The sequence below is a fragment of the Trachemys scripta genome, chromosome 2 (assembly GCF_013100865.1).
Source record: "Trachemys scripta elegans isolate TJP31775 chromosome 2, CAS_Tse_1.0, whole genome shotgun sequence".
NCBI lineage: Eukaryota > Metazoa > Chordata > Testudines > Emydidae > Trachemys > Trachemys scripta.
The window spans coordinates 32,949,229-32,964,456 of NC_048299.1; the positions used below are offsets into that span (position 1 = coordinate 32,949,229).

The 15,228-nt window shown below is 42.0% G+C and overlaps 1 protein-coding gene across 1 annotated transcript in view; it reads right to left on the minus strand.

Moving 5' to 3' along the window:
* MYO3A (myosin IIIA) overlaps positions 1-13,036 on the minus strand; it is a 215,349-nt gene extending 202,313 nt beyond the window's left edge. The window contains exon 1 of the mRNA XM_034760222.1: positions 12,922-13,036. Within this exon, the coding sequence (XP_034616113.1) occupies positions 12,922-12,924 (3 nt within the window). The 5' untranslated portion in view covers positions 12,925-13,036. The remainder of the gene's footprint in view (positions 1-12,921) is intronic.
* Positions 13,037-15,228: the final 2,192 nt, after the last annotated feature.

Consider the following 15,228-nt stretch of genomic DNA (forward strand, 5'->3'; position numbering starts at 1 on the left):
GGTTCAAAACAGCCTTTTTATTTTCAATTTTTTTGGCGCTTTTTTAAAAATCAAAGCCAATTACTGCCTTTTTACATTTACTGAAATCCCAATTTTGAGGACCATTTTGATCATCTATTTTTATAACAAATTCTATAATAAATGTCAGGGAGAGGAGTCTTGGAAAACTGAAGACTCCAAAAATGTCCAGAGCTGCTCACTAACTACAGATGGGAAGGTTAGAGACAAGATGATAATTGAAGAGATTATCTATATCATGATAGGTTTCAGAGTGGTAGCTGTGTTAGTCTGTATCAGCAAAAACAAGGAGGAGTCCTCGTGGCACCTTAGAGACTAGGACATCTTGGGTGTGGGCCTAACAATTGTTTATTTAAGAGATGCTGGTAACCCATCCCCACTTTGAAAGTCATTGACTATTTTCACCAAAAACAGACCAAGCCTAGATTTTTGGCACCTAGAAAAATCACAGGAACACTGTGATCCGCAAACCCTGAGTTAAACATCTAGGCATCCTTTACAATGGATGGGGAGAGCCAGACACATTAGAATGGGCTCCTTAGCAGGCTAGGCAGGGAGCTGCCTAAGATAGCCAGTGGGATATGCCACGGAGAGGGGTATATCCTAAGCTCTGCCTCTCTCATGGAGACAGATACCAAAGTCCAGGCTGCAGGGAGGCACCTCTCTCTGCTAGTGATCAATAGGTGGGAACCCCTTCTTAGAGTCAGGTTGCTTAGGTGCCTAAGTCATTTTTTGTGAGAATGAGTTAGACACCTGTCTCACTCCACACAAAATGGAAGAGAAGGAGGTGTATGTGGGTAAAAGTTATAGAGTAGGCACCCCGTCCCCTTTCTCCTCCTCAATTTTGAACGGGACCTGATCCTATAGGCAGCCTCTGAGCACGCCCACCAGATTGTGCCCCACACACAAGATACACGATCACCAACCTATCTTTCTCCAGTTCATGGATCACTCTGGGGGTTAGGTGGGAGATGGGCATCCATATGCCTAGAGTAAGGCAGCAGTGTGCATGTCCAGAGGCAGGAACATAGTTGCCTAGGGAATTTTTACCTTGATAATTTAGACACCAAGAAAATTTAGGTGCCTAAAGGGATTAGCAGAAGTTTTGTGGATTGCAGTGTAGGCATAGAAATATCTTTGTGGATCTGGGCCCCAATGTCCTGCACGCCCAAGCACCTCCAGTACCTCAGTGAGTGAAGGCAGCTGAAATCCTTTTACGAGTATATGTATTTTGCATGAAAATGTTAATTTAAAATTATTTTTAAATGATTGTTGAATTAAAAGACAAAAGAAAAAATATTGTCTCAGATTAAAAATACACATTTTTCTGCACCTAGATTATTCCACAGCTAGTCAAAAAATTATGCAGCTGAGTGGTTTGAAATTAAAAAAAAATACACAGGAGACAAATATCTTCTTAAAATAACCATTAACTTCATTAAGTAAAATAGGCTCTCTTACTTAAATATCACTTTGTTAACTAATGAAGCACAGCCTGATATTAATGGTTTGGTTTGGCTACAAAACAAATGTTTTAAATATAAAACAAATTCTCATCTGAGTTATTCTGATAGGGAATTATAGGAGTAGTGCAAACATCCTGAACTAAAAAGGGCCCTCTCTGAGAGATTTATAGATCTCTTCCTGCAGGCAAAACAAGAGCTAAAATCTAGGCGCTCTTTGGGGCAGGTACTGTTATTTACTATATATTTGTGTAGCACCCAGCACAAAGGGGTCATGGCCTGGTTGCCTACCACAATATGAATGTTTAATAGGAGGGCAAACAGAGGCCCAATCCATTTAGAATGATGAAGCAAGGCCCAAACATTGTTAATTGCCCCCTCCCCCCCAGAATAGGCCACTGGACACAAAGGTGGATTCAGCCCAAGGGTAATAAGTGACAGTTTTTCACTGGTGACCAGCCTGAGGGTTTCATCAGGGCAAACCTGTGTCTCTGTGGCCAGGATGCTATACTTCCACTGGAGGATGCTGTATATGAAATCCATTACATACTTTGATACCCTGGCTAATCTTGCCCTGCCCAAACACCAATTCTAGGGCCTGCACTGGTCAAGGGAAAAGAGGGGGTTATGGCTGCTTGCACCATTGCAATTCTCCTTCAAGTGTATCTTCTGACACTGAGAACCCTGCAGCCCTAGTTAGGCCAATGTGAAATCTGGGGCTTTTATTAAAGCCCCCACTCCTGGATTCATGTGATCAGAGGAGATTCTCAGTTTTTACTTTAAAAATTAAGTTTCTAGTTCTCGTGATTGCAGAGAAAAGCTTGAAAGCATGGGCAGAGTGTGCCCTAAAGGCCAAGGAGTCAGAAGTCAAACTCATCCCATGATTTATAAGCCAATCTTGTGATTCTTTGAGGCCTGACTCATGATTTTTGCACACTTGGGCTTGGCAGCACTACAATCTCTACATCACCATGTGGGCAAAACAATTCCTTTGCAAATTTGGCATTTAACATTATATACCAAATGTTTTGGCTCAGGTACACAGAAGATCTCCCTGTTCAAATGCTCCCCATTCTTCTAATTCTGGCCTCCCTTGAAATACTTACCAACACAGAGAACCATTTGGCCTGGATTCTGCTCCCTCTAAAGTCAAAGAGAGTTTTGCCATTGCCTTCAGTAGGACCAGGCACATTGCCTGACTCTGCACACATCACAAATGCATCTACTAATATCAAATCAATCCCATATTATTTGCTATAAAATATCAAAGACTAAGAATTTCCCTCTCAAGGCAAAATAAAACAGAAGTGGGCTATTTCTAGCTCTTTAATACCAAATGATGAGCAGTGCCTTAATCTGACAATATCTTTACTTGGCAAAGGGAGGTCTGGCCGTCTGTCTCAAACTGTATAACCATTTTTCTAAAGTAATTGGCTTATCCTGTCCATATATCCAACCTGCAGGTACTTCTGAATTCCTTAGTCTCCAACTCCATAGCCACATCCAAAAATAATTCTTATAAATAGTTTTTTTCCTATGTCTTTCATTAATCTCTGGGGATATTCCCAAGATAGCCATCAGAGGATTTGGATTTGTCTTTCTTTTTTTATCCAATTAGGGAGCATAGCAAACAGTGGCACAAACAAGATTATACTTTCAGGGGGGCCCAGACCTCGAAGGATAGTTATGAGAAGGGAAATGGAAATCTTTTCAGCTCCATCTCCCTGCCCTGCAAGCTTTTCATGATCTCTTCCTTCTGCATCTTTCTAGTCTATTGACAACACATTTTAAATACATTGCTTTTTTTAAAAAGGGCATGCAGTCCTATTGTTTTTAAAGTTTTTAAGTTTTTAAACCTTATTTGCCCCAATGAGTTGGACCAGTTTAACTAGATGTAGCATTTCCTCTCACTGAATGACAGGAGGTGCTCAGCCCCTCAGTACCAGGAAGTTCTGCATCTATTTGAACCAATCAACACATTGCTGGTTCACCAGAGCACTTCAGACATGCTTGCTAGGGTCTACCTGCAGAGGCAGATCCTTTCAAGGCCAAACTATGAGTAGCAATCACAATAGAAATAAGGCCAAAGTTTTAAGAGCAAGGGTGATTAAACACTGGAACAAGCTACCAAGGAAATAGGTAGATTCTCCATCTCTTGATGTCTTCCAGTCAAGACTGAATACCTTTCTAGTAGATATGCTTTAGCCAGCCAAGTTATTGGACTCAGTATAGGGGTAACTGGGTGAAATTCTATGACTTGTGTCATACAGGAGGTCAGCGTAGATGATCTAATTGTCTCTTCTGGCCTTAAAATCTATGAATCAGTAGTAACTGCAAGGAATGCTGGGAGTGCTTCCTCCATGCACTTCTGGGATGCACATTGGTTTAAATGAACGAGGAACAGGCAGGGTAATGACCCTGTCCATCCAGCCCTGGCTGGTCACTGAGCTGGGTGATTTATCTTCAAAAAAGCGTTGAGCATCCTCAACTCCCATTGAAGTCACTAAGAGGTAAGGGCACTCAGTACTTTGCAGGACCGAGCCCTGGAGAATCCTAAAGGATGGAGTACCCTGAACAATTGTCTGCACAGTGAGCTGTTCCCCAAAGGCAACGTCCTCCTCAAACTTCCTCTGGACTGCATTACCACAGCAGGGGGCACAATTTGGCTCCCTGTATTTAAAGCTTTCTAATCTGTCTGAAGCATGACTCTGCTCTGAAAAGTAATTCTGCAAAAGTCGCATTGTGTGAGTCCATGCTTATTGTCTCTCAGTAATTCCCAAATCAAATATGCGCCATTTAAAAGTTAAAAAAATAAAAAAGTTAAGTACCAGCCCTGCCAGTTCAGCCTGGGATCTGAAAGTCAAGCAGGATTCTTTCCTTTTTATACATTATCATCAGGACTGTCTCTTTCAGAGGTGCGTGCACAACCCAGTTGCCCTCAGTGGATTTGTACAGGCGTTACTGACTGGAAATTAGCAAACAATTCTGTTCATGCATAAGAAGGTCTGTAGTAATAACCAGTACTTGTTACAAAAAATCTGGTTTGTGCCAGTATATTGTATTTGTTTTTTGAACTCCCAACCCTTCAGATCTTGGAGATCTGAGAATGTAACACGATTCTGCACTGCAACAGGAGCTGTCTTACAGGACTGGCTGATGCTCCCCAAATTCATTTCCATTGGCTCAGTCCCCTGTGACTGCTCAGTAGCTTCCCTGGAGGGAGACCAGAGGGCGGTAATATACTTTCTAGCAGTATTACCTTCTGCCAAGATTTCCATATAGGAAAGTCCATGTTCTGTAAGGGATGGTGTTGAAAATAGAAGCTCCATTCCCTTGCTCCATTCCCATCTGCCTTTGCTCCACCTCCTGAATTCTCCAGAGCTCTGTCCATGTGCAGTTCCGGTAAGTGGGCAACTACTTGGGAGAGCGTATGGCATTGCAGAGTTGACACTCCCTGGCCTTCTGCACAGAAAGAGGAGAATCCATGCACACAGGATCCCTTCCAAATGGGGTGGTTCAACTCTGAATAGGGCCAAATTGTGAGTTCCTTGTTCTTGTCTCTCACCCAAGCCCAACATCCATCAGGGACTCACATTTAAGAACATGTTTGACAATTACTCTTATGTGCGGTCTTGCACATACACAGCAAATAGACAGCGCATGCTAAATCACCCTGCTTTTCAAAACAGTGGGTCGACATCTCAATTCCATTACACCAGGTCTAGGTTATGATTGGAGAATGAGGCCCCAAATCATGGGCATTTAAAATGAATATGATGTAGCTCATTTTACAAATGCTTATGTATCAGATAGCATACAATGTAGTTCAATACGAGATGCTGTAAAGCAGAACACCACCTGACTGATCTTGGAATTTTAATTTTCATGAGGAAAGATAATCATTTCAATATGCTATGATCAAGAATGTTATGAACAAAATGTAAAATTAAATCATGAAGCTGCATTTGAAAAACATAGTAATGTTTTAAATCGTCAGTATTTCCCCATTGCCTTGTCTAAGAAGCATAGAAGGTGGCCTGGAATGCAGGCTACAATGTGTGTGTTTGTTAAATAATGTACCTTTGTAAAGCTGAGGTAAACTAATATTGCAGTTCCTTAAAACATTTAAGCTGCCAATTAGCATAATGGCCCAGCAGGTATTGTGTCAGGCTGCTGCTCAGTGCCAGAAGGAGAACTTTAAGAAGGAAAAAGCTACTAAAGCAAAACTGAAATGGCCATGACTGAGTTAATTGTAGCTATGATACCTGAGGCTGTATGGGTGAGATTCTCCAATCCCAGATGTGAAAATGGATTTTCTGAAGCTGTTTTAGATCAGAGGCTGAGAGGAAGAAGCTCCATGACACTCAACTACTCCACACTCCTTTGTAAGTGTTACTAGCCTACTGAATCCCCTCCAAGGGCCAGATCCTGCAAAGTGGTGTTTGGCCTCAGTTCCCATTGAGGTACTAGCATTAGTAGGTGGCATTCATCCAGAGGCAGTGCTAGCCCATTGGGCACCCTAAGTAGGTATATTTCCCCCACCACCACCATGGAACACATAATAAAAAGCGAATAGGGGCCCCCCAGGAGCTGCTCAGGGCCCTAAGCAATTGCTTAGTCTTCTTATGTCTAGCACCGGCTCTGCAGTCATCATACTTTCAGACTTACATCCTGACAGGATTAGCTTTTCCATCACCAATGGGGTCCTGATTGCTGGATCTGTCCCGCAACATAACCTTGACCCGGCCTCTCTCCTGCAAAGAGCTTGCCTCTTTTAAACCTCCAATCCCTGTGGCACTAGTAATGCCCAGCCTCAGAGTTTTATTGGTTTTTATAACTTTTTGCATGGGAGTGATTGGAAAGGACCAGCAAGCACCTCTCAATCTGGATTCTCAGCCACAGCATCATACAGAGGCCTTAAAAATAGGCATTATTTTATCCCCAGAGATCTGAGGTGAGTTTTTTGGGGCCTATGATGGCTTTGATGGTTCAGTCATCAAAGTGTGCAGTGGAACCAGCTGATGCCCTTGATATCTAAATTCCAGTGGCAGCAGCCTCCCTGAAACCATCATCATCCTTCTTGAGGTCAATGGTTTCTTGTGGACAAGGATATCAAACTGCTCATCTGAGTACACTGGGACAGAACAGAGCTCATCATGTTGCCCCACTCATTCCCCCCAAAATAATATTAGTATTTAGTATTTTAGAATTTAAAATGGAATATAATTAGTATTAGTATTTTTCTTTTCTTTTTTTCTAAATACCCTACAATAGTTCCTTTTCCTACTTGCAAATGAAACATTTCTCCTCCCTTATACCATGCACATCACCATAGTCTGAGCCCCCATTTAATAACAGTCCTGCTGTTTTGAAAATATTTTTTTTGTATTTACTGCAGGCAGAAAATCGTAAACAATTTCTCTTACATGAAGCTTCCTCCTTTGAATTCAGGCTAAACTAAGCTAGAAATCAAAGATCAATTGTCTGATTTGCACAGCAGGGAGGTGTGTGTGTGTGTGTTTGCTTGCAGTGCTAGCCTCCCCCTGCTGTTCTGATTTGTTTTTCTCTTCCTGTCCTGTGGAGTCTGCTAAGTCAGGCAGTTGCTGCAATCACAGCTGGAACCTGAGGACACAAAACTGCCTACGGAAATAAAATGAACCTTTTTGTGGGAGAAGGGCTGATTGGATGGTGGCAGTGCACATATAATGGCAACACTGACTCCCTGGCTCACCTCAGGTGCTTTAATTGTATGTGATGTCAAGGATTAACAGGTGTGTGATAGCAGGAGGGGACAATCTAAACTAAACTGTTTGTGGTGGAAAAGTTCTCCAAGTGGAAGACTGCAGATGGCAGGGGTCTCAGACTCAAAGGTCAGAAGGGATCATCTAGTCTGACCTCCTGCATATCGCAGGCCACACAACCTCACCCATCCACTCCTGTAATAGACCCCTAATGTCTAGCTGAGTTATGGAAGTCATCAAATCATGGTTTAAGGATGTCATGTTACAGAGTATTATTTAAACAATAGGTTACATACCACAGTTAGCTGTTCTGGGGGGAGGGTTAGCTCAGTGGTTTGAGCATTGGCCTGCTAAACCCAGCGTTGTGAGTTCAATCCTTGAGGGGGCCACTTAAGGATCTGGGGCAAAATCAGTACTTGGTCCTGCTAGTGAAAGCAGGGGGCTGGATTTGATGACCTTTCAAGGTCCCTTCCAGTTCTAGGAGATAAGATATCTCCATTAATTTAATCAAAGCTGCCCTCTATCTGTCTCTTTAAGCATTTGTAATGTGCCCAATACCACACTATCTGTGCTGCCTTAAGTAGTGGGGAATCTCTAATGCTCACACATAGCACACAGGACCTTAGTTTTTAAGGTCTAATTCAGCAGATCCTCACAAAGGAAACTGTACAACACTCAATCTATCTGCCTCAGTACAATTAAGGGCTGCAATATGTTGTGTTTTGCACTTACTATGCAACAGAGAGCAATTTGCCAATTAATTCAGGTGGTGTTAGAGAGAAGAGCTAACATGTCTTGGATTTCCTGCTTTTAATTTATTGAACAGTCCCTGTGGGACTCTGAAAATAACTCCATCAGCATGTCTATCATTTCTGATGCTATACAAAAATACAGCATTTTGGAACAAGCAAAATACTGACCTGGGGCAAGTCTTGTATACAGAGCATTCATGATATACTATGCATATGAACGGCTCCAGTCTATTGTGATTTATTATCCCTGATGGGCAAAAGGATTACTGCATAACATCTTTTTTACAGGGGGGAGGCACAGGGGAATGAATTTGCTTCACTTCCTGCTCCTCTGTTTCTTCACACTGTACAGGCATGTGGAAGCAGAACAAGGTTAGCAATCAAGAACATTTAACCCCCTTTCACAGCTCTGCTGGTAAGATCGAGGCCCCACAGAGGAGTCATGGTGACAGGTGGCTTGCATTGCTTTGGCCTTCTTAGGCAGAGCTGCAGCATGAGTTTCTGTCAAAACCCTGGAGTGAATTAGGCCCAAAGCCATCACTAAGGGCATACAGAGGACTCCATCAGCTTGTGAGTTGTAGAATGCATGGGAAATATCTGAATTATATTGCTTCGAAGAACTTCCTGTAACTTGGCTGTGAATTTCCTGCATCTCTACAGCTTCATTAATAATAATGGGGGGGAACAGGTAGCACACCTGAAAGTCCTTGTGCAGCACAGCAAACTCCTAGAATCTTCTCAGTTTCAGAATAATAAATAAGTCAAACGTTTCTTATTCATGAGGATAGCGGTGTCACGTTACAACGTTTGTTGTGATACCAGGAGCAATTTAGCTGGGAGTCAAGGGTCTTGTGAATATTTGCAAATACTCTCTCCCCCCCTCCCCGGAAGGAAAGCTATTGCACAGGGTTTTTCCTGACTGATATACTGGTACCATCTAAAAACAATGCTATATGTATTTACAGAGTAGTATTACAAAATGAAAAGACACTGAGTAAGTGCCCGGTGAAGGACATTTGCATTTCACGAGTTCTGCTTTATTGGGTTTAGGGATGGTAGATCATAGAGCCAATATCTAACCTCAGATGAACATGGCTGCAACTTTATTAAATGGGGGCTCAGACTATGGTGATGTGCATGGTATAAGAACAGAACAGAGCTCATCATGTTGCCCCACCCATTCCCCCCAAAATAATATTAGTATTTAGTATTTTAGAATTTAAAATGGAATATAATTAGTATTAGTATTTTTCTTTTCTAAAAACCTACAATAGTTCCTTTTCCTACTTGCAAATGAAACATTTCTCCTCCCTTCCCAGGACTATATTCAAGCATTTTAGCAATTTTAGATTTCTAGCTAAGCATTTAAATTCCCAAACCTAGAACAGTTGTGGAAGACAGAAGATTCTCGTCCGTTATTCCAACATCTCCGCTAACCTTTTCTTTGGACGTTCTGTTAAGAACACAGTGGAATATTACGGCATATCTGGTCCAATAGGTTGCACCACACGTACTTGCCATACCCAGCCTAGCCAAAATAAGCCTCACTTGCACCAGGTTCCACTCTCACAATTATTTGTAATTAGTGGAAAATTATGAATGTTGTGGTCTGTTCTCATTTTAATCCCTGTTGGCCTCAGAATATCACATCCAAGCTCTGTATTGCTGTACTTATACAAACACTACCAAGTTCACTGCAGGATTCCTAAACCAGGCTTTTCATTTCTATATGAACAATCAAGTAAATTCTACGGCCTGAGTGTGACAACCAAAACCCTAACAAAATCCCCTCATTCAGGAGATCTGTTTCATAGAATCATAGAATCATAGAATCATAGAATATCAGAGTTGGAAGGGACCTCAAGAGGTCATCTAGTCCAACCCCCTGCTCAAAGCAGGACCAATTCCCAGCTAAATCATCCCAGCCAGGGCTTTGTCAAGCCGGGCCTTAAAAACCTCCAAGGAAGGAGACTCCACCACCTCCCTAGGTAACGCATTCCAGTGTTTCACCACCCTCCTAGTGAAATAGTTTTTCCTGATATCCAACCTGGACCTCCCCCACTGCAACTTGAGACCATTGCTCCTTGTTCTGTCATCTGCCACCACTGAGAACAGCCGAGCTCCATCCTCTTTGGAACCCCCCTTCAGGTAGTTGAAGGCTGCTATCAAATCCCCCCTCATTCTTCTCTTCTGGAGACTAAACAATCCCAGTTCTCTCAGCCTCTCCTCATAAGTCATGTGCTCCAGACCCCTAATCATTTTTGTTGCCCTCCGCTGGACTCTTTCCAATTTTTCCACATCCTTCTTGTAGTGTGGGGCCCAAAACTGGACACAGTATTCCAGATGAGGCCTCACCAATGTTGAATAAAGGGGAACAATCACGTTCCTCGATCTGCTGGCAATGCCCCTACTTATACAGCCCAAAATGCCGTTAGCCTTCTTGGCAACAAGAGCACACTGTTGACTCATATCCAGCTTCTCGTCCACTGTGACCCCTAGGTCCTTTTCAGCAGAACTGCTACCTAGCCATTCGGTCCCTAGTCTGTAGCAGTGCATGGGATTCTTCCGTCCTAAGTGCAGGACTCTGCACTTGTCCTTGTTGAACCTCATCAGGTTTTTTTCTGCCCAATCCTCTAATTTGTCTAATTTCCCCTCCCTGCTCCTCTTAGGGCAGCACACTTACTTGTTATCTCACAAACAGCAAGATCAGCCCTAAAAGGTTCTAATGAGAACTCCCTTCTTACCAAAATGGATGATTTTCAGTCCCTGTGACTCAACAATAATTTTTGGTTGCTCCACACATGTAGTGAAGAGGACAATACAGATAAATATCTCATCTTCAACTTCTGTATGCTGTGCATTGTTATTGTGTTGTTGTTTTTTCCTCTTTCCCCACAAGTGCTTAGGACCCTACCATATATAAAAACCATGTACCTAGGTTCTGTCCAACACTTCACCAGCAACATCAACAGAGCATCAATTTCATTTTGTAGCACAATATTCAGTTCAGAGATACAGGAATTACAAGTGCATCTGGTTGTGTTTTTCAGAGCCAAATGAAACAATCTTTCTGGGTGGCAAACAGAGAAGGAAATTGTAGCCAGGTCTAAAGAGAGGAGGGAGCAGAGCAGATAAAACAACAGTGAAGTAGGCTTTCAATAACCTGTCTGATATGCAGACATAAACTCCACTGAGTGCACTGACCCGTTGCTCTATGATTTCAGTGAAGTCACCTTACTGAAATGATGTTCCAAAACTTGTTGATCATGTGAACCAGGAATTTTTTAAACCCATTTTTATGGTTTTACAACTTCCTGACAAGAATATTCAGAAAATGACAAATTATGTATTTGCACAAGAGGCCAGAATTCTCTCCTGTAGATGCAGTTTTTCTCTCTTCCTCTCTTTAAGTTTATTATCTGTCTTTACCAGATTTTTTGGGTAAACATAGCTTGACTGTCTAGTGACTGGGCCGCAAAGTTACTAGCGATTGAGAGTTTCACTTTGAGATTCGGGTCTGAGTGATTCCCCAAACCTCAAAGCAAAACCTAGTCAAAGTGCCTGGTTGAAACGATCATATTTTACTTACACAAAGAACAGAACATATCCTTCCAGTCTCGGGTAATTTTACTTATATTAAAGAGATCACAACAGATAGAAAATCTCCATGAGACAGAAAGCAAAGTATGGCACAGTCTGTTTGAAATTCTTAGTCTTGAAAGGTCTCATGCTCTAGCTTCTCCCCAGCTCCAAAAACAAGGATTTCAGCTGTTTACATTTAAAGGCACAGTACACAATTTAGAATCATATAGTAGCTACAGACATTCTGGGAAATCATAGTGGTTCGTATGGTTTCCGACCAAGTCCCATAAAATGTTGCATGCTTGCTTGAAACTCAGCCCAGGATTGCTCTAAATTTGTTCCTGGTTTTGTGAACCTTCTCCAAACTTCCTTCACCCTTTGTGAAGCCTGGGCAGAATCTCATGTTTGTAACACAACTAGGCTGATTGTTTCAGAGTCCATTAGCAACACTTCACAGAGTTCAGTGTGGAACTGAAACCCCTGTGCCTTTGTATTGCAGATGTCTCAAAATACTGTTTCATCTCACATAACATACATGTTGTAATTCCTAAATCCAGCTGCGTGAATTAGGGTGAGAATTATTTTTATGGATTTTGGTTACCATTATAACACCATTTCAATTTTATTTTCCATCTACATTTTTACCTTAGTAGATTCTCATCCAACAGCAATAAAACTACAGACAGAAAGCTGACATCTTTCTCCATTCATGTAAAACACTGATAAGCTTTATGATGTGTCTGTTTTTGTATATTATATTAAATCTTTCCCAGAGATGACAGTAGCTTCATTCAAGTGATTATGGAACATTTTCATTTACTGTTGTCTTCATCTGTCTTATTTCAAGGCTCAGAATCAATGGATCTAGGCAAGCAATTCACAAGACAAATGTAAACCTTTCTGCTAATTTCAGATCACTCTTCTGCCCCATCAAGAGACCTATATTTTCAATTCTTTGAGCACGGAATTCTGATAGAACCTGATGCAAAGCCCACTGACTCCATGGGAGATTTTCCACTGAGTTCGATAAGCTTTGGATCAGGCCCACAGATGACAACGGGAGCTCTGCATGCAGCACAAGATCAGGCCCACATGAGTATGACATTGCTGATGAATGGTCTGGGCCATAATGCATATTTAGAGGTTTATTCTTCCATATGTAGCTGCCATTAATGCTAATGGGAATTGGGCACATAAATCTCCCGTGCACTGATGAGTGAACAAACCCATTTAGTTGCAGAATAAAAATTATCTTCAATATTTAAAGGAAAACTCTAGAAAATTGAATCACATTATTAATGTTTTATACACTTTACTGCTATAAAATCCATAATAAATATTAATATCAAGGCAATCAACACTCACCATCTCTCTCCTTATTGTTTTTTAGATGTTATCACTGTATTATACTGGCAAACTGCAGCCGAGTAATTCAAGCTTCTAAGAAAACCTGGGAAAGAAGATGTGGAAATATCCAGGCTGCAATCTGTTATAAGGAGAGAGATCAACTGTTTATATGACATAAATCAAAACAACAAAATATTAAGGAAAAACCTCAATCATTTTTATACCCTTCATTTAAAGGGCTCAGGAATGTTCCTTTATGAAACCATGTAATATCAATAGGTTTTACAGAATGATTTAATCTTTAGCTATTTTATGTTGCTTGTGTTTAGAGCTGCTTCACAGTAAGTGATTTATTTACAGAAATCATATTTTAGTTACAATGCAAAGCAACATGAGTGTTCGAATGAAATCCTGTACCTTTATTGCAATTGGTATTCCAGAACCAGTGCTGCTGGGGAATCTTTCATTTCTTGCTCCACTGATTTAAAAATGGTAACAGTAGCAGGGAATTGTCACAGTGGTAGTCTGAGAGAAAGCCCCTAATCTCTTAATGGCTAGCAGGCAACAGTCCAGGATGCTGGGTTATCTGAAGCAGCAGACTGACAATGGAAACATAGATGTTGGGAGATATTTGACCAAGTTGCAAGGCTAGATGAAAATACTAGGTCATTGACGCTTAAATGCTTCATATCTTTCTTTGAAAGCTGAAAGCTATATCATCAGGTTGACACATTCACATTCACAGGGAAATCATGATACAATAAAATATTCCTGATGAATGCTATTACAGACCTCCACCACCAATAAATCTTTTATATACAGAAAGAGATCTCTACACAGTCAGAAGTCAAAAGGGAACAAACAGTGTTACACTTCCAAAGGATGTATTCCCCACACACTTTATTAGCATTCAATTGTACACCTCTACCACGATATAACGCGACTCGATATAACACGAATTTGGATATAACGCGGTAAAGCAGCGCTTCTGGCCAGTCTTGGAGCTCAGTCTCTTCTCTGTGGAGCAGTTGGTCTCAGCCCCTGGTGACTCTTGGTTGGTCTCAGCCCCTCACCATCTCCTGGATCCCAGTGCAGGGGAGGACTTGTAAGCTTAGCTGGCAGGTAACCTCTCAGATCGAGAGAGACAATATGCAGTCTCTGGTTCTCTGCTGCAAAGACCACCTCAGGAGTTCACACCTCTCCTGCTGTTGCAGCCTGACTCCCTTTGTCTACAAACACTGTCTCTACTTGGGCTCAATGTCCATGTTGTCCAGCCACGTGCAGGTATGTTAATCAGGTTCTGGCCCAGTAATTCCTCCTCCTCCTCCTCCTCCTCCTCAACATGGTGTAGATCTAGGCTCAGTTCACATATCTGGGTTGTCCCAGCAATTTGCAGGCTGCCTGGGGCCTGCCGATGGTTGCCCTGCCAGTTCCTGGCCAGTAACTCCTCCTCTCTTCTCTGGTCCAGCCCTACCATCAGGCAGGTTTCAAGCACAAATTAGGCAAGGAGTTTCAGTTCCCCAGATTTGCCTCTTAGCTGCTCTGTCTGAGCAGGTAGAAACTGTCTCTCTCAAACCGCTGAGCAAAGAGAGGAAAGAGTGCAGATCTCTCCAGGCAGTGGAGAAGTCCGAGGCCTTTCAGCAGAAGGAGCTGCTGCTGGAACCTAGGGACTTTTGTTTTGGGACTTAAGTTTTATCTGGGTTCTGAGATAAGAGTCTTTAAACCCTTGTACAAGTGCTCCTTTTGGAAGGCTTTATTAAACAGAGACATACTGCTGTAAAGTACAGTGTTTGGCTTCTCCTTGATTGGTCTAAGTGCCCTCATTGTTACCTCATTAAGGAGGGGAAACCGAGGCAGGCCACAGCAGAGCCACGCTCCGACACAACGGGGTGCTCAGGAGGTGACAGTGTCCCTTGCACAAACCACCACTCCAGAGAGACTCATAGATGGAAGGACAAAATCTAACAAGCTTCTTGAGTCACAGGGCCAGATTTGTAAATGTATTTAGGCACCTAACTCCCATTGAAATCAAATATATTTAGAAATCTGGCTGAAAGACAATATACCCTGAAATAGTTACAAGAGAGCAATATGCCAGGAAACTAGAACAGAAGAAATATTATGACCAGAATTTGAAAAATTGCAAATGAGAAAACATTAGACTGCAAACAGAAAGGGGTAGGCAATCAGCCAAGCTAGCAGCTATCCCATCTGCACCAATGTCCTATGCTATAGTCACCTCTTAGAATCAGACCCACGGATTGCATGTAAACAAAACCAAGGAAGAAGAAACTCTTTCTTGAGGATATCCAGTACGTTCCCTGC